The 21,381-nt window shown below is 39.8% G+C and overlaps 1 protein-coding gene across 2 annotated transcripts in view; it reads right to left on the reverse strand.

The window, feature by feature from the left end:
• LOC121862408 (GTPase HRas) overlaps window positions 1-21,381 on the reverse strand; it is a 141,024-nt gene that overhangs the window by 32,695 nt on the left and 86,948 nt on the right. For both annotated transcript variants that reach the window (XM_042360676.1, XM_042360675.1), the window contains one exon: window positions 14,242-14,402. In XM_042360676.1, the coding sequence (XP_042216610.1) occupies window positions 14,242-14,402 (161 nt within the window). The remainder of the gene's footprint in view (window positions 1-14,241; window positions 14,403-21,381) is intronic.

Here is a 21,381-nt window from a genome sequence, read left to right on the forward strand (position 1 = left end):
TCCATAAAACGGCTACACCATGGAAGCGTGGCTTTGAAGAAGTCTTTGCTGTGCTCTTGATTTTTGTTTAGCCCTTGAATTGCCCACACTCATTATCATGTTGGGCATTGGCGGTTTGTGATGTAGCGGATTTCTAGAATCGGCCAGTGTGCAGTGCCTCTTCTCATTGCACATTTATTCCTGGGCATACTTCGTAGTAAGTGTTCCTTTGATCTCCAATCCCGCACCATCTTCTCAGTTACACCGTATTCTCTTGAAGCAGCACAATTGTTGTGTGACTGGGCATATGCTATCACTTTCAGCTTAAAACAAGCTTCATATCTCCTGCGTTTAACAATTGGAGCCATGGTGAGGTTTTGTGGTAGCTGGATACAGTATTAATATACCGTAGTGTTCACACGGAGAGAGTGCTATTGCTTATGGAGTGATAACTCAACAACTGGACAAGGCAAATGAGAGAAGGGGTCACCTTACACATGACCTGACGTGGTCACCTTACACATATATGGTAATCATTAAGAATCAAACTCCGAATCAGATGACCTGCCTTCTTCTTCATCATTGTCATGCTAAATTTACCACTGTCGGTAGTTAAAAGAATTAAAAGTCATTTATTGAATATTCTATGTAAAAAAATAAATGTTAAATTAATTATTTATAGGAGAAACGTATTATGATCAATAAATATATGGTATTACTGGCCACTTCAGACACAAAGACGGGATAAAAATAGCCCATCTCCCCCTCTTACAGCTGCCAATGGGAAGCGTGTTGGTAATTAAATTTGATGTTTATTTTCAGTTTGTCTAATTTATCATGTATCAAATTAATATTACTAGAAATTGTGTAGGTAGTAGGCAGCTACCAAACAGGGAGGTACTACTGCCTGGGAAGATATTGGAAGCATAATGTGTTGTCTAATAGTAGACCCTGCTGCCATATGGCATCACGAAAATTGTGACCAAGTCCCAGGTTGCTGACCTGACTTTCTGCCTCATTTACACAATTGCAGGGTCTCAATTGTTTCTCTTACTTTGACAACACAACATACATACAGTATATTATTTCTCAGTTTTGATCTTTTTTTTTAATTTTTGTAACTATAAAGTTAGTTACTTAAAATAAGGCCAATTCACTTCAAGTAATGGCATCAAATATTACCAGCTGGTGTAGTGTAAACACTAGTGACGTCACTTGAGCGTCTGTAATTAACCGTCGATAGTTTCAAGAATTAATGCACTCAGAGGGTCATTTACTGAATATTCTTTGTAAAAAAATAAAATCTAAATCAATTATTTATAGGAGATAAATATTATTATGAGTAAATATACCGATACCGGTATGCATTACTGACCACCTCCACGGCTAAAAATAGCCCAATCTCGCGGTCACTTTCCCTTTCTTGTCTCCTCACTGGCAAATGGGGGGGGCGTGGGGAGGGGTGTGTGATGATAGCTGTGTTTATTACAGGGGTATAAATCTCTTTTACGGTATGTTAGACAGGTTTATAATACATTTTTATTATTTTAATATACCGGTAATCTTAATTTGAATCCAGCTTGCCAAACGTAAGTTTCAGTATAAAATAATTAGTGGTAAGACCTTGTGAGTGGCTTACGATGTTTTCATCACCACTCTTGACACACTAAACCACAATATTTAAGAGGTAAGAATTTTAAACTTGGTGGTTTAGACGACCCCCTAACTTTGGGCAGATTTTTTTAATGTTCAAATTTCGTCTTATAGGCCGTGATATCCTCAACATGTTTTCGCTTGCACTGACCAGGCAACCAGCTTTAGTATCAGTCCGCCAATACATTAATCGGTTCTAGGGCTTAAATTCCTTACTATTTTAGTAAATATCAAGAAGTTTATACTATTCAATAATTTTAAAAGTTTAATATTCAATTTTTTAGTCATTTTAACAATTATTGAACATAATTGAAGGTAAAGTGACTAGTTTAATGCGCGGCATCCAGCCTCTTAACACAGCAAACAGGAGTTAGTCTCTCTCTGTTTTCACTGGAGGTAACATCTTACTTGAGACTCTCTTCAACTAAATGCTTTTTTTCTGTGTTCCCAAGCAAATTATTGGTCATTTTGAAATATATTTTACATATTGACAATATATAATGCAGTGCAGTGTTGATTTAAAGAAAATAATTTTGAATTACACCAAGAGAGCTAAAATTTTATGGGTGAAATGGCACCATGGGGTGACTTCTCTTCCACCCCAATGCCTTCTCTTCTTCCTTCTCCTCCACCCCCATTCTAAATCCCATCATCATCCAGGAGCCTTCTACATACACACCTCAAAGTAAGTGAACTTTTCTACCATTTTTGTTGAATTTAGGAAATTTTCGGTGAGCTGGAACCAATTACCCAAAAACCCATTGAAACAATGGTTTCGGTTAACGAACTTTTCGGTTAACAAACGACCTTCTGGAACGGATTGAGTTCGGAGGAGGTCACTGTGTATGTATATATGTGTATATATATATATATATATATATATATATATATATATATATATATATATATATATATATATATATATATATATATATATATATATATATATATATATATATATATATATATATATATATATATATATATATATATATATACACACACACACACACACACAGTATTACCCCGCCTAACGCGGTTTCACTTAGCGCGTTTTCGCATATACGCGCTGCCTTGCCAGAGCTGAACTTTCACTTAACACGGATTTTTTCCACATATACGCGGTGAGTGTCCGGCTCGAGATGCTATTTTTAGATTTTGCCCACGCGCCACCCGCCCGCCTGCCTGCCTGCCTGTGCTCTTCGCCTCTCCCTCCTCCTCCCTCCGCTTGGGCAAGCCGCGCGGTAAGGTTGCGCAGTGTGTGTCTTTGTTGCGTTATCACTGACGTCATATGACGTATCGGACTGTGATTGGCCATGCATCCCTACCCCCCTCTGCTGCTAGCTGTAATTGGCTTAAAGTATTATGACGTGACCACCCCGGGGAGGGAGGGAGGGAGGGAGGGAGGAAAGACGACGCTTGACCTAGCCGCGGCAGTTTCATCCCTCAAGGCCACCCCGTGTTAACGCGCATCCATTGTTCCGTAAAATGGCTTCCGCCGGACCACCATCGCCCCCAGAGAGAGACCTTTCCTTACCTGGACCCAGCGGCACTAAGCCAAAGAAGACACGACGTTCATTAAGCTACGAGGTGAAGTACCAAATTGTTCAAGATTTGGAGAAAGGAAGACGGCAAGTTGATCTCGCGCGCCAGCATGGCGTCAACGAATCTACGATTCGTACGATCAAGAAGGATGCAGCCAAGATTAAAGAGCACATGAAAATCACAAAGTCTGCAGGTGCTTCATCTATCAGGTATTGCCAGAACAGGGTGCTGGCAAAAGTGGAAAATTTGCTGGTGAGTGATTTGGTGCGTCAGGCGCGACGCAACATGGCGGTGGACACGCGCTCAGTGCAGGAGTACGCACGTGAGCTATACGCAGCAGTGACACGTAAACTGGGAATTGCAGAGCCCAAACCCTTCAATGCTTCCTCTGGTTGGCTGCATAGGTTTAAGAAGAGGAACAAGATCACCAACATCAACATTGGTGGTGAGGAAGCGAGTGCTGACCGTGTGGCGGCTGGAGATTTTCCTCCGTTTTTACGTGAGATTATGGAGGAAGGACAGTACAGTGACGACCAGGTGTTTAACATGGACGAATCTGGTCTTTTCTGGAAAAAGTTACCTTCCAAGACCTTCGTTGTCCAGTCTGCCAGCAAGGTAAGGGGTCGGAAGTTGCAGAAGGAACGCATCACCGTCCTGTTTACCACCAATGCCTCCGGTACCTGTAAACCAAAGTTATCGGTGATTCACACAGCCCGCAAGCCGCACGCCTACAAGAATATGGACATGAACAAGCTTAATGTCCACTGGCTAACCGCACGTAAGGCGTGGATGTCCTCTTCTCTGTCCCTCTTCTGGTTTGACAACTGTTTTGTTCCTGACGTGAAGAAATTCTGCGAGCAACAGAATGTTCCATTCAATATTTTGTTGCTCCTTGACAACGCACCTGGACACTCGCCCCTACTTATGGATCGTCACCCCAACGTAAAAGTGGTCTTCCTTCCTCCCAACACTACGTCATTAATCCAGCCCATGGACCAGGAGTTGATCTGCAATGTGAAAGCTGCGTACTCTGCAAAGAAGTTCAAGCTCCTGAACGACTCTACCAACACCAAGGATGAGTTGCGTAAGCTGGGTGACACCGACAGCGAGAGCAAAAGCGACGAGGACAAGGAACAAGAGGCGGTGACTCAAGAACTTCTCGTCAAACAATTTTGGAAGAAGTTTAACGTTAAACAAGCTGTAGACTTCTTGGTGGAGGCATGGGATCTGCTGACTATTGCTACGATTCGTCACGCATGGAGACATGTGTTGCATGGCATACCAGGTGAGAGGAGGAGTGAACCTGTGACTGGTCAGGTTCAGACTGTTGCAGTAGCAGTGGACCTTGCCAGAGAAGCTGCGCTCAATATTACAGCTGAAGGCTTCTCCGAGACCACCAACGAAGACATCCTGGAGGTGATCAAAGATCCTGAAGTGACTGCCGACGAGATGTTGGAAGAAGAACACGCCAGTGAAGAGGAGGAAGAAGGTGCGTCATTCTCCGAAGAACCTAGTTTAAGTCATAGTGATATTAAGTGTGCCATAGAGTTTACAGAAAAAATTAAGTCCGTCCTTTCCCGCGACAATGACGATGAACGCTATGAAGTCTTCCATACCCGACTGGTGCAGGCTATGGAGCCGTACATCAAGGTGTATCACGACAACATCAACACCAGCCGTCAGCAAAGCATAACCGAGTTCTTCGCCCGCAACCCACCACAGCCAGCCCAAGCCAGTGATAGTGAAAGTGAAGTTGACTTTGAGGGATTTGTCAGGGAAGCCCTGACAACTGTAAGTGACAGTGATGTTGATTCACCTAGTAATGGTGATTCACCTGAGGGCCAGTAATCTGCCCTCTGCCTCGGAAGCAGCCTCCATCCCCGTATGCCGACCCATCTCTTCTACTACCGTAAGTGTTCCACAAAATTTTTCGTTTTTTAACCTATTCTTTATTTTTCCTATGTTAACCTTTATCTTTCCTTACCTAACCTCTTCTATATTACTTGTTTTTTCATACCATCATAAAGTTAAGATAGAATTTTTACTACAACATAGTTATGTGTCGTCAAAAAGTGGAGTTTGGGGGTCGGGCTGGGTTCTATTGGAATTAATCCCATATGTTCTGTTGTTCACTTAACGCGGATTTCACTTAACGCGGGACCCTCTGGGTTCAATTGACCGCGTTAAGTGGGGTACAACTGTACAACAAAATATATGTACAAAAAATAAATGTTAAATGAATTATTTATGGTGCATTAGTACTGGTCACTTCAGACACAAGGACGGGCTATAAATAGCCTTCTTTATCTCCCCTCCATCTCACTCTGAGCCAGAGGGAAGGGGTGGTGGTAAATAACATTTATTTGCTTATTTTCCATTTACTTGAAATAGATTTACCGAATTATTTGTTTATTTATTTAAAAGTCATTTACTGAATATTCTATGTAAAAAATAAATTTTAAATTAATTATTTATAGGAGATACCGTAAATATATGGTATTACTGGCCACTTCAGACACAAAGACGGGATAAAAATAGCCCATCTCCCCCTCTTCTTACAGCTGCCAATGGGAAGCGTCTTGGTAATTAAATTTGATGTTTATTTTCATTGTCTAATTTATCATGTATCAAAGTAATATTACTAAAAATTGTGTAGGTAGTAGGCAGCTACCAAACAGGTAGATACTACCGCCTGGGAAGATATTGGAAGCATAATGTGTTGTCTAATGGTAGACCCTGCTGCCATATGGCATCACGAAAATTGTGACCAAGTCCCAGGTTCAGCGCTGACCTGACTTTCTGCCTCATTTACACACAATTGCAGTTTGAATTGTTCCTCTAACTTTGACAACACAACATACATACAGTATATTATTTCTCACTTTTGATCTTTTTTTTACTTTTTGTATTTATTTATGGTTAGTTACTTTAAATAAGGCCAATTCACTTCAAGTAATGGCATCAAATGTTACCAGCTGGTGTAGTGTAAACACTAGTGACGTCACTTAAGCGTCTGTATTTAACTGTCAGTAGTTTCAAGAATTAATGCAGTCATTTACTGAATATTCCTTGTAAAAAAATAAATTTTAAGTATTAATTTTAAGTATTATTATCAGTAAATATACCGATATGCATTACTGACCACCCCCACGGCTAAAAATAGCCCAATCTCGCGGTCACTTTCCCTTTCTTGTCTCCTCACTGGCAAATGGGGGGGGCGTGGGGAGGGGTGTGTGATGATAGCTGTGTTTATTACAGGGGTATAATTCTCTTTTACGGTATGTTAGACAGGTTTATAATACATTTTTATTATTTTAATATACCGGTAATCTTAATTTGAATCCAGCTTGCCAAACGTAAGTTTCAGTATAAAATAATTAGTGGTAAGACCTTGTGAGTGGCTTATGATGTTTCCATCACCACTCTTGACAAACTAAACCACAATATTTAAGAGGTAAGAATTTTATACTTGGTGGTTTAGGCGACCCCCTAACTTTGGGCAGATTTTTTTAATGTTCAAATTCCGTCTTATAAGCCGAGATATACGGTACGCGTTTCTCGTTTTACGCGGACCTCCACGGGTTCAATTGACCGCATAAATGAAGACTATACTGTAATACAGTATATTATAAATAAATAAATAAACAAATAAATCGGTAAATCCATTTCAAGTAAATGGAAAAATTTTCCTCGACACCGACATTAGTTCCAGTTAAATAACAGACGCTTAAGTGACGTCACTAGTGTTTACACTACACCAACCGGTAACATTTGATACCATTACTTGAAGTGAATTGGCCTTATTTTAAATAACCAAGGATGTGTAAACAGCATTGGTCAGTGGGATGGTTGGTAAAGGACTACTGGGTCAGTAAGCTCTCAATGGTAAGTGTCACATTTGGGGTAGTCTTACATAGCGAATAGAGCTCAAAACCTACTTTTTAAATGGAAATTTTGGGGGTCATCTTATACACCCCGTCGCCTTGTACGCCGATATATATGGTAATCAATAACTGATTCTCAAATTAATGGCTGTCCAATCAGGATCTTTTAGGCCTAAATATAAACCCAGCATGACCTACCGAAAGGGAATACATTCAGCTGCTCTTTTCCCTACAGTCCATAGCAGGGATTTTTTTTGGGGGGGCATTAGCCCACCTGGGCACAGGTCACTAACCCACATCAGGGTCTAGGGGCCGGAAAAAAAAAAAAAAATAATAATAATAATAAAAAGAACCATAAAGAAATACAAAAATTAAAAAATCAAGAGTGAGAAACAATATACAGTGGGGTATGCTATAACGAACGGATCCTACTACGAATATTCCTATAACGAACGGTTTTACCTATAAAATTGAGAGTGCTATAACGAACGCGGATGAATACGGGACTATTTCGTCTGGCGCATGAATATTGTTGTGCCGCGACCCACAACAAGAGCGTCAGGCGCCATCTTTGTCTCATTGTGTAGCCAGTGCACCACTGTTATTGTTGAAATTTCGTCTTTTGATGTGGAAATTCGCGTTATTTGTATAACTATTTTGTTGTACAAGTATACAATTGTAACAATGAATCGTTCAAAGCGAGTGAGAAAGCTAATAACCCTTGAAACTAAGAAAGAAATTATAAAGAAACGTGAGAATGGAAGAAGCATTGCGAAACTTAGTGATGAACATGGGATGGCTAAATCGACTATATGTACGATTTTGAAGAATAAAGGGGAGTTAAAAACAGTGCAAGTGGCTAAGGGAATCTTTAGACTTAGCAAAGCAAGGTGTAATGTGATTGAAGAGATGGAAAATTTACTCTTAGTGTGGATAAAGGAGAAAGAAATGGCAGGTGGTAACATTAGTGAAGCTATAATTTGTGAGAAGGCTAAACAATTGTTTGAGGACCTTAAAGCCAAGACTCCCAGTGGAAGTGATAGTGATGTGCCAGTGTTTAGGGGTACCTGCATGCTGAATAACACTAAGGTAAGATAAAGTACCGTATTTTTTAAATTTTCCACAGAATTTTTTCAGTGTCAAGTGGTTGTATTTGGGGGCCTGGAACGGATTAATCCTATAATGAACGAATGCTATAACGAACGAGGTTCTGGAACCAATTACGTTCGTTATAGCATACCCCACTGTATGTATGTTGTGTTGTCAAAGTAAGAGAAACAATTGAGACCCTGCAATTGTGTGTAAATGAGGCAGAAAGTCAGATCAGCGACCTGGGACTTGGTACAGTACCATTGATGCTGGGGTCTATCGTGGGCACATTTGGTATATCCACCCAACACTATGATCAGTTTCTTCCTTGTCCACACAAGTATAGTTAACGTGGACTTAGGGTTCACAGACATAATGTTGTCTCTGCTCACATTAGGTTAGGATACAGTCCTATCTGACATGTACCGGAGGTGGAGGATGACCTGCACTTCTCTTCCTGTAAACTCTGTAACTGTCCCAACACTAACACCCTTCAACACTATTGCCTTGACTGTCCCACTGTCAGGGTCCTCCTACCACAGGGAGTCACTAACCACTACAGTTGAACCTCGATTTACGCAGTTCTCGTTTACGCGTTTGGTCATTTACGCAGTACGTTGCCAGAACCAGGATGCCCGATTTACGCGGGTGAAGTATAATTTGTTTATTTACTGAAGATATATATGTTTTTAGCTCATAAAATATATAATTTACATTGCTGGAATTCTTACAAGATAGTGATCATTTTAAATATAAACATCTTAACATTTGCATTAGACATACAAATTTTAGATGTAATTTAAGGAGATCATGAAAATAAGCAAATATTTTATCTTCTGTGCAAAATATATGAAGTTTACATTCAAAATATTCCCTGACCTGCAAGGAATCCAGAAATGTCAATTATATTATCCTAACTTTAGTCTGAGGTATTATTTTTTACTAAAAATGTAAATATACTGTTTTCTCCCAAACATTTCTCTGGTAGGGAGGGAAGGTGGGGGGTGGGAAGGGAGGGAAGGTGGGGGGTGGAGAGTAAGGAGGGAGGGAGGGAGGGACCCAGCGAGCGTGGGAAGAGGGTGGGGGAGTGGAGGTGGGGTATTTTGATTGACAAATAGTGTCTGGGTGAATAATAATTTGTTTATTTACTGAAGATATTTGTTTTAGCTCATAAAATTCCTACAAATTACCCGGCCAGAATATAATTTACATTGCTGGAATTCTTTTAAGATTCTGATTATTCTAAATATAAACATCATGGAATTTGCATTAGACATACAAATTTTAGATCTAATTTAAGAATTTTGATTACAAAGCCAAAATTTTATCTTTTGTGCAAAATATATGACATTTATATTCAAAATATTCCTGACCTGCAAGGAATCCAGCAATGTCAATTATATTATCCTAACTTTAGTCTGAGGTATTATTTATTACTCTACCTTAAAATCTAGTGTTTTCACCCAAGTATTTCTCAGAGAGAGAGGAGCCAGCGAGCGTGGGAAGAGGGGGGGGGTTGAGTCTATTATTTGAATGGACATTAACCTGGCGACTGTATTTCTCTTAAATATTAATTGTGTGTGCATACCATCATAAAATTAAGATGTTATTTTTACTAAACGTAGGTATTATGTCAGTATTGTCGGAAAAAGTGAAGTTTGGGAGTCGGCCCAGTCTCTATTTCAATTAATCCCATATGTTCTGTTATTCCATTTACACGTTTCTCGTTTTACGCGCTACTCCGCGGGATCAATTGACCGCGTAAATCGGGGTATTACAGTTTATGTCACCACCTACTTACTCGTAATAATTTAGATTTAATTCTTGTATGCTACCCATGTTTTGGTGGGTGCTAAGTTCCATTGTCCTTAAATCATATCAATATTGTCTCCATGTCACAAGTCATAGCGTGTCCTGTGAGACACGAGTACCAATGTATTAGTGTCTGACTGCATGGTCATGTGACTAGGCTTGTTTCCCTCTGGGGTATAATAAATTAATTAAATAATAAGTCCAGCATGACTAAACATTTGCTTGAGGGATAAGTCACATAATGTTGGGAAAGACTTCAGTAGCTCTAATCCATCACCTGGGCATACCAAGTAGATATCAAAGTCCTTCAGTTGAGGAGTTTGTGGATGACTGTTGCCTCCATAGTGACTGAGTCTGACTAACTGTCCCTCTAATTGGCATGTGGCTGTGGTGATGTCAGTCTTCGATTCTAATTGATGAGTGGCTGAATTTTTCGCACCAAGTAATATCTGGCGGGTGCTCCCCCCCACCAAAAAAAAAAAATTTACTGTACTTAGTTATTTCAGCATTATTTTAAATACACTCAGTCTCACACATAGTATAGATACAGGCTTTATATCTAAGACAGAATTATGTAAAGTATTTTAAAATCACAGTCTCTTTGAAATTCATTTTAGGTACAGGTACAGTAAAGCCTCTCTAAAGCGGACTAATTGAGGGGAAGGGGTGCCTGGAATAAGAGGTTGTCCACCTGAGATAAATTTTTTCTCAAAATACCCGTCAATTTAAAAACAATACAAGTACACCACCAATGTATCCATTTTTTATGAAAAAATACATGTTTTTTAATCAAAATTAATTTTAAAAAGTAATGCACAAAAAAGTACTGTACACTTACTTTTAGTTCACTGATAAGGTCTTAGGCTTAACCTTCTCACCACACTTAAGGATACCAAACACTTTCTTATGGCCATGGTTATTGTTTAATTTTTCAATAGTAATGCAAAAAAATATGTACTGTACTATGCTACTTCAGCCTACAGCGAATGTGACATACCGCTACAAAGAAGGAGCTGTTATACTGTATTTACATGCACAAAATCATATGTTTTCCCTAAAAAAATACTTTAAAATTACTTTCAATATATAATTGTATGATGAAACGTACAAAAAAAAAGTCCACAAAATATTCTTGTAAAATAGGGGTGCGCCTTATATGCCGGCAAACACGGTAATTCGCTTACTACATTTGAGTACTGTTTGTGATAATTTATGTGGTTGCAGTTTCAAAGCTTTGTAACATCACTAATGTATAACGAGTCTCCATATGCCCTGGTTTATTCATTGATCAGTTGTCTAAGTGCAAAGGTAGCCCAGTCAAGCTATCATGCATCAATTAATATTAATAATAAAAGGTTAAAAGACAATGATTTAGTAGTGCTGTTAATGTGTGTGCTGTGTAAGTGTCTTGGCATGTCACCTCACCACCTGACTCCTGGACAAGGTTATCACTTGGCAACACTGGTGTATGTTACCACTCCTTTCCACTCCATCTCTCTAATCACCCACACCTTTCTGCTTTCTCACTCCATATTTTAAAATTTTATGTAATGTAATGTTGAAGGGATACAACTTTGCTCATTTATAGTTGTACTTATCACAATCTCCCTAAAAATACTTTAGGTTTTGTATTTATTCAAGACAACTTCAGGTCATGAGACCCACTAATCCCCACCCAAGAAAGGGTGACCTGACATTCCATCAGGTCAGTAATATGAGACCACTAATCCCTCACCCTACCTCCACCTGACATTGAGTCAGGTCAGGTTCCCCCCCCAAAAATACTTTAACTTTCATCTTTATTCAACACTTTTTTCAAAAATTCTCTCGATTTTCAACCGTGGAAAATTTTTCCTAAAGCCGGATATTTTTGGAACATTCCGGCTTTGGGAATAAATTTCCAATCAAATTTCAATTCCATCTATGGGAGATTTCCGGGTTTGAGGGAATCTGGCTAACGGAGATATTACGGTAAAATAAGAAAATGGCAACATACCATCTCACAGACCACCTCATCCCCAGTTTTTACCCTTTCCATACCTTGCACAGAATAACTAATATAATTTTTTTCCTCATTTTGTGAATTGTGGGTAGAAGAAGGGTCCTCACATAATTATGAATTCACATAAAGCGAGGATAAGGAGTACTGCACTATAATATGTCTGTTGATGAAAAAAAAAAGTACATATTAATATTAAAGTTCTGTATATTTATCACTAATTAGCTTATCATGAGGTAGTTGAGTCTTAAGGTGATGGGGTGATTGAGGTAGGAGTTGATTGCATGACACACAATGTACAGGCTCGTTCAAAATTCTTCGAACACTACTGAAGACAGCTGGCAACTAAAGACCGTTTCTTTACTATACAGCGGTCCCTCGGTTAATGAGCACAATCCGTTCTAGAAGGTTGCTCGTTAACCGAAAAACTCGTTAACCGAAACCATTGTTTCAATGGGTTTTTGGGTAATTGGTTCCAGCTCACCAAAAATTGCCTAAATTCAACAAAAAAGGTAGAAAAGTACACTTATTTTGAGGTGTGTATGTAGAAGGCTCCTAGATGATGATGATGCTGGGAATTAGAATGGGGGTGGAGGAGAAGGGAGAAGAGAAGGCATTGGGGTGGAAGAGAAGTCACCCCATGGCGCCATTTCACCCATAAAATTTTAGTTCTCTTGGTGTAATTCAAGATTATTTTCTTTAAATCAACACTGCACTGCATTATATATTGTCAATATGTAAAATAAATTTCAAAATGACCAATAATTTGCTTGCAAACACAGAAAAAAGCATTTAGTTGAAGAGAGTCTCAAGCAAGATGTTACCTCCACTGAAAAGACACAAAGACTGACGCTTGTATGCTGTGTTGGCAGGCTGGATGGCGTGCCACAAACTAGTGACCCTACCTTCAATTATGTTCAATAATTGTTAAAATGACTAAAAAATTTAATATTAAACTTTTAAAATGATTGAACAGTATAAACTTCTTGATATTTACTAAAAGGGTAAGGAATTTAAGCCCAAGAACCGATTACTGTATTGGCGGACTAATACTACAGCTGGTGGACCGCCAAATGCAAGCTAAAACATGTGGAGGTCGGCTCGTAAGAAACTCGTTAATCGAGGGGTTGCTCATAACCGAAGTTAAGAATTTTATGGAAGGTAACTCGTTAACCGAGGCGCTCGTTAACAGAGGGACCACTGTAGTACATAGTATAATACAAAACAACAAAGCCTAACCATTAATTAAGCAACGGGGAACTATGTAACCAATCACCAATCACTTTTACATTCATTCATAATTTTTACTACATACTATAGTAAAAAACGGACTTAAGTTGCCAGCTGTCTCCAACAGTGTTCGAAGAATTTTGAACGAGACTGTACGTCACCAGAGGAGGAGCAGGGGGTTATATTTTCACTGCTAATTTCATTGATTGTATGTACTATTCATATTTCTTACTCACATCACTGACTCTTCATAGGCAGCTGTTGAGTTAACCTCCTGTGCCACCACAGTGGCAGCCCCACCTACACGAACCTTCCCCCATACTAACCAGAAATTTGATTATTTTTTCGGGTTGGGGATACATGCATCCAGTGCTGGACCCCGTTCCAGTTTGCATAGGGATCCGGATTAAGCAAGCCATGGTTTGAAGGAGTTTACTCTAAGTGTGAATTTGCGTACTGTAAGTGTAAGCAGCCCCCATTGTCCTCCACCTCAAAATTCATTGGCTACAATAAAGTAAGTGCTGTGTAAATGTATGTTGTTAAGTTTTATATTGTTTTGGGAAAGGATTTTTCAACAATATGATGGTTTAAAGCATCCAAGGGGGAGGTTACGCATAAGTTGGAATTCTAGATAAGTCAAACAGACTCGAGCCCCATATAGTCTGACTTAGGGAGGTCTTTCTGTATACACCAATTCCCCCATTAACATCCTTGTTAGGCTCCTGAAAACCAAGACATTAGTGAAACGACGTCAAGTGAAAACGATTTTACCATAAACACAATGATATAAATAGGGGTTATGTTCCTTGGGCACATTTCTGGGCAAAATTTTCTCAAAACTTGGCACAAATGTTTCATTTTCAGCACTACCACCTTCTTGTTTTAAAGTTTCAACTAATCTTAGAGGTTTTGCCTGTATGGAGAACAAAAAACATGGAAAGTTTTGTTGATGTTAATCCTCGTTCCACATGTTCAGCAGCATTAATGCAAATTAGATAATATAACATTTATTTGCTAAAATATGAAGACAATAACATTTTATAAACTTACATCTTTCCTGATCTCTCTGACTAAAGTATAGAAGGCATCGTCAACACCCATGCGGGTTTTGGCAGAGGTTTCTATGAAAGGAATGTCATAATTCTTGGCCACTTCCCGTGCTTGCTGCATGTCCATTGCACGCACCTGGAGATCACATTTGTTGCCCACCACTAGAATCAAAATTAGGAAACAAAGGTAAATATATTATTAAGATTTTGTCTTACAAACCATTTTACATGTAGAGAAAACATTGTATGGGAGAGCTAATGTGCTTTTTTCTTTCTATTTTTTCAAGTGAGGTAATCATAACTATATAGTATTTCCACGCAAACCTGGCCCATAAGCCCCGCCCCTCTTCTATACCAATACGCTGATTGGTTCACAGAAAATTCAAATTAAACGTGTTCACAGTTGGTAAGCAGACCTGTTATTATCTAAAATAATGTTAAATATCTGAACTATGAAAATGCAGGTGATTTCAAGGCATTAGCACTTCAGAGAGGATGTTAATTTCTTTTTAATATTTATTATAAAAGGTCAATATAAATACGTGCAGTCCAGGGGGAGGTAAAACGCTCAGGGGAACCAATCAGCTATTTGTAGCTATAGACGAGGGGCGGGGCTTATGGGACAGCTTAGCGTGGAAAGGGTATAGTCAATGAAGATTGGGCGATGATGGGCCAATTAAATGGCCACCGAGGTCTCCAGACCTCACAACTACCGAATCTCCCTCTGGGGCCATTTGAATGATTCTTGGTTAACCTTGACAGACAATAGATTTTAAGTGATCCAGGGGAAGATATTATGAAGTGAGAGGTTCAGAGACCTTGGTAGCCATTCAATTGGTCCCAATAACTTCTTTCATTTGTTATGATTCCCTCACCTGAAAAAATTAAATAAATAAATAATAATAATAATGGTCCTATGGCGCATGACCTATGATATACCCTATATATGAGAATTGTGAAGAATTAGGCTCTGGGAAAAATTATGTGGACAAGAGACATATGTTAGTGTGGATGAGCATGCAGAAATCTGTAACCATAGGAATTTCTGGAAGACAACAATTGTGACCATAGTGGATTGTTTGATATAGCAATTCAATGCGGACAACTATTGAACATCAGAAGAATAAAGGTTAATGCAAAATTCTATTATTTTCAAAATGGCCATACTGTACCAGAAAACTCAGGTGTCACTTTTTTTTTCAATAATATAAATACCAGCACTGCATCTCCAATGGCTGCACTGTGGAAATACATTCCCATGGATAATGTCAAGCTAATATATGTTACTATGAGGTTATAAAGCTAGAGCTGTACTAATACCCAAATTTTGGCCAATAATGATACCAAGATTTCAGCTGATGCTGATAATCAAAAATTATTGAATCTTTGCCGTTACTGATACTGTACAGTCGGCCCTTAACATATGCGGGGGTTAGGTAACAGAGATACCCGTGAATGTCAAAAATCCGTGTACTTTTGCTGCTCTCCCCCTAAAAAAACCCTGGCCCCTCATGTCCTTATTTACCGTATATACCTGTGTGTTGTTCTAGTTTTTAAGACCAAATTATTTGGCAAAAAATTGGGGGTCGACCTCTAAACGGGTAATAGTTTCCTTAGGTTGAAAAATATTTACCAGTAACTACCAGTAAACAATGGAAACGATGCACCAATGCACCACCAGCTGTGAGTGTCGGTACAGTTGCCAGGGCAGTTCTCTTGCGTCATCAAAGCAAGCCCAAAGTAGCCAAATGCATGGTATGGTATGCACAGGACGATGTAAAACATAAAGTATTCATTTTTTAAAGTTTATTTATAGATACTGTACATAAATTTTTGTTCATTACATTTGAAACATCAATCTTTGTTAATTAAATTTGAAACAAAAGAAAACTACGGTACCGTAGTTTCATTAAAATATTACATCACAAGTATATTTTACCTTAACTGTGACTGAATGAATATATTCTCAGAATGGTTTTCAGTTAAAAAACTGTTGTACTGTACTGTATTACAATAATATTCTATCCTATCATTAGCCTCAAAATCCCACAACTGAAAACCATTCGAAACGCGATTACGGTAACACCTTTTGAACGAAAGAAAGCGAAAGTCATTGCTTTCGTCACAATTTGATCCCACTTTCCACTGTACTAAGTATGTCATTTCAGCAAAAATATTACATTTCCATATTCTCAGAAATAAATAGTAGTTTTGTTGAAACGTAATGTACAGTATTTAATATAAAAATGCAAAAAGAGCTATAAAAACAATTAATACTGTACACCCATAATGTACTGGCTGGCATCTCCAGTCGTCCCCGTCCCTGCTCCCGCCTCCAGCGTCAACACTCCTACCTGCTCTATCCCTCCGCCTCCACATCGTCACTACTGCCAACAACAAACACAAATGTTTTGTGAATAACTGCACCTCCACTTCCTATGTACAGTACTGAACTGTCCTGTGCTGTGCATTTTTACAAACAATAAACATAGCAAGAAAAGCTATAAAAAAAGATATAAAGATTTCACTTTACTGTACCGTACCTATCCTCGGCGACAGGGCGGGGGTCATCGGGGTCATCGTCACTCAATTCCATAACGGGTGAAGTGGGGACGACGGTGGATTCAGCTGCTTCCTCACTGCTGCCAGTGATTGATGGTGTTAAATTTCTCCTTCGGCGATCAAAGAACATGGTGATGGGGAGTTATCGTCTCTTTCTTTTCATTTCTTCCATGATGTTTCTGTATGGAGCAACTCCACCTTCTCCTGCAGAGTCATCACTTTCTTCTGGTGCTTAAGGGTGACTCCAGCTGGTGTCTTTGATGCTCTTTTAGGGGCCATGGTAAATGTGGGTAGCAAGGGTAGCAACTACAATTCTGATGTTAACACAAGCGTGGTTACAGTGAGACTGACTGAGTGACGGAGCGTGGAGTGGCGGGGTGGGGTGACGACGTGCTATGCGTGTGTGTGTGTGAGGTTGCTGGAGAGGGCGGTGTCCCGTGTTCGGTGCCGCGCGCGAGTTGAATGGTGCGCAATTTGAATGTACTTCAATGTACAGAATATTCCTCCGGCGGGGCAATCCGAGTATTTGCAAATCCGTGTATGCTAAACCCACGTATGTTAAGGGCCGACTGTACTACCAAAATGCACAGATACAATAATATTGATAAATACACAATACTGGTACACTATTTCAAATGATACACAAACTCTATAACAAAGAAATATTTAATTTGATGCAATATAAGTATATTGTACACTTATCCCCCATATTCGTGAATTCACTAATACACAAAAAAATTATTAGTGACCCGTTATTCAAAATTCGCGATCGAAATTCAGCTATCCGCGAGGCTTAAGAAAATTCTGGGTAATTTCTGAAAAGGAGTTGTCCGATTTCGTTTATTTTTTTTCCACAGATTTTCTTATCATTATACAGTCGACCCTCGTTAAAACAGACTAAGAGGGGGGGAAGGGTGTCCGTTTTAGCCGATTATCCGAATTAACCGATTTAGGTTGTTAGGAAATACAGTACAGTGACCTCTCGTTTAACGAACACCTCGGTTAACGAAATTTCGGTTAACGAACTGCCTTCCATAAGGATCTTCAATTCGGTTAACGAAAAAAAATTCGGTTAACGAATTTCTTACGAACCGACCTCAACATGTTTTCGCTTGCACTGACCGGGCAACCAGCTTTAGTATCAGTCCGCCAATACATTAATCGGTTCTAGGGCTTAAATTCCTTACTATTTTAGTAAATATCAAGAAGTTTATACTATTCAATAATTTTAAAAGTTTAATATTCAATTTTTTAGTCATTTTAACAATTATTGAACATAATTAAAGGTAAAGTGACTAGTTTAATGCGCGGCATCCAGCCTCTTAACACAGCAAACAGGCGTTAGTCTCTCTCTGTTTTCACTGGAGGTAACATCTTGCTTGAGACTCTCTTCAACTAAATGCTTTTTTCTGTGTTTCCAAGCAAATTATTGGTCATTTTGAAATATATTTTACATATTGACAATATATAATGCAGTGCAGTGTTGATTTAAAGAAAAAAATCTTGAAATACACCAAGAGAACTAAAATTTTTTGGGTGAAATGGTGCCATGGGGTGACTTCTCTTCCACCCCAATGCCTTCTCTTCTTCCTTCTCCTCCACCCCCATTCTAATTCCCATCATCATCATCCAGGAGCCTTCTACATACACGCCTCAAAGTAAGTGAACTTTTCTACCATTTTTGTTGAATTTAGGAAATTTTCGGTGAGCTGGAACCAATTACCCAAAAACCCATTGAAACAATGGTTTCGGTTAACAAACTTTTCGGTTAACAAACGACCTTCTGGAATGGATTGAGTTCGTTAACCGAGGGGTCACTGTACTGTATATACACTGTATGCTGAACATGATACACAGTAACAAAAACACAGGAAATACTGTAAACATCATATAACTAGCTATATAAAACATTACAATCTGTAAAAATAAAAAAGTTAATACTGTAGATGACAGATGAGCTTGATGTGGTGAAGGTGGGGGGTAGAGGTGATAACTTGTCATTTGGAGTCACTAGAGCTATGATGCTCCACTGGTCCTTGTCCCCCACTCGTAGAAGGCTGAGGTGACTGAGGATGGCCTGAGTCAGCAGCAGGAGGGTCATCAATATCGTCAGCAGGCTCAACAGCTGCAGCAGGGTTGGGACGAACTGGCTTGAAGAATGAGTCTAGTTTCAGTTGTTTACCTTGATGATGCTGCCTCTGGATAATGAGTTCCCTAAAGGCTCTAAAATGTTGATAGTAATGCTGAACATCATCAGTTTCTGCTGACAATTCAATGTACAAAATGACATTATCAGTGGATTCTCGTATAACAGAGAGTTTGGGTTTCTTGGGCAATGGTTCGTCGTCTTCCTCATCTTCACTATCTCTGCTGTCACCAACAAGAACTTCATCCGCTATTTCTTCTTCTGTTAAGACTTGGAATCCAGGGCCACCCTCTGTGTCTTCTAGGGACCACCAATACAACCCAGTTTCATCCCCATTATAGACTTGGGAAATCAGTAGCCCTTCACTCTTAATAAAGTCATTTAGCCTCTCCTTGAATGGTTCGATGTCCTCGGTGGGTGCGCTACCAGCTTTACCATGGGTAATTTTATTACACATTCCATGGCGATTTCTAAATCGCCATAACCACCCGTCACTAGCTTCGAAATTCTCGATGCCCATATGACTTGCTAGCTTAGCAGCAGCAGCTTGAATTTCTACACCACGGACGACATTACCACAGGATCGTTGCTGCACAAACCACTTCGTCACTGCCTCCTCAAGATTTGTATCTTTTGCCACTCTCATACGCTTCCTTACACCAACAGATGATGATTTAGAAGTTGCATCAACATTATATTTCAAAGGAAATGCAATGAGTTTGTCCTTAGCCTTGAGTATGTCCGAAACTGTTTGCTTTTTAACACCATACTCATCACAAACTCTAGACACCGAAGCACCAGCCTCTAACTTCCTTATAAGTTCCAGTTTCTGGTTCACAGAAAGGGTCACATACTTCCTCTTCAGCGTATTACTCCCCCTTGAAGATGCCTAATCACTGAAATATCAACGAAAATTGCAGGGCAATACAACACTGATACTCGAATATGACGCTAGGTCAACAATGACTGGCGGTCTTGTGCGTGTGAGTCACGTGCACAAGACCGCGGCGTGACCCATCTATCGGACAATCCCAGAACCAGAAATTTGACACGGACAATCCCTCGCTTAGTTCAGATTTCGTCCGATTTATCCGATATCCGGATTAAAGGGGTCCAAATTAACGAGGGTCGACTGTACTGTTGTAAGTATTTTAAAAGAGGTGACGGAGGAGGGAAGGATGACAACTCACCATCTGCTAGGCAGCCCGTAATCCCTTCATAACAACAGTATGCAATTCACCATAATTCCCATATAATTTAGTTTCATTTGGTGCCAGATTAATAAAACATAAAAAAATAATAATTCCCCCCCCCCCCCCAAAAATGCACACTCAATTCCAGATGAGATTTTGCGCCATAGTGTAGTATATCCGCAGTCTCTTATTTACAGAACGGTAACAACTGACCTGCTCTCACTAATAATGTTGCTAGCACTCACCATCTCTCAAGCACCATTGTTGTCATGCTCAAGAGAATTGGTCCTTACCACAGGATCTGTCTTGAGCACCAGTAAAAAATATTGTAGAATATTTATAAGAACTTAATAAATACAGTACAGTATTATTGTAGTGTACTGTACAATGCATCTCCATATACCCTGGTCTATTCATTAATCAGTTGTCTAAGTGCAAACATAGCAATCAGCTGTAACTCTTGAGGAGGCGGGGCATCTTTTCTCAGCTGAGAAAAAATGCACTATAGTGTGGCAGCATTATGTTAGTGTTAAGGTGCAGACACTGCTTGCTCCCTCTCGCTTTCAGCTACCACCGCTGGCTAGCCCTCGTGGTGAACAGGGAAGCAACTTGCATAAGTCTTTCCCTGCTAGTACACAGCGTCTTCACCATAAAGACTCCTGCTGTGCCTCTTCATGGCAACACACGGTAACTGGGTGCCTCGTAGACCCAGGCTAGACCAGCAAGGGGTGTCAGAGTAGCAGTGGGCCCCAGAGGGATGGCGCATAGGCCCACTGGCATGTGGACATGTCCTGGTGCCTACCAATCACTGCCCCACTGCCTTGCGGATTAACCTTGGTAGGTATAAGGCTACGGGAGTAAACCCCGAACGAAAATTCTGCGGTGGAGACCCACATCAGGCAGACGTGCTTACAGAACTCCAACAAGGCTCCAACGGCAGTAAAGGTGGAAGAGGTGACCACCATGGGAACCCAACGACTACACAGGAGGATGAAGGCAATACATGATGGACAGGCTACTAAGGCAAAACCCAACAAACAGGGCTATCGACAGTCCATTGCAACTCTCCCTCTCCCCAGTCGTTGCAACACTTGCACCACTGGATCAGGAAAAGGGAGAGCCAAGATGTGTGGTTGTAGCCTGTGCTCCTGTCTCACCACATATATCAACTCAAGCACAGCCATCATCCAGTTCATCATCATCAAAACCCCTATACCCCCAAAGTCCTATGGCGACGAGT

This window comes from Homarus americanus, unplaced genomic scaffold (assembly GCF_018991925.1).
Source record: "Homarus americanus isolate GMGI-L3 unplaced genomic scaffold, GMGI_Hamer_2.0 scaffold31037, whole genome shotgun sequence".
NCBI classification, from domain to species: domain Eukaryota; kingdom Metazoa; phylum Arthropoda; class Malacostraca; order Decapoda; family Nephropidae; genus Homarus; species Homarus americanus.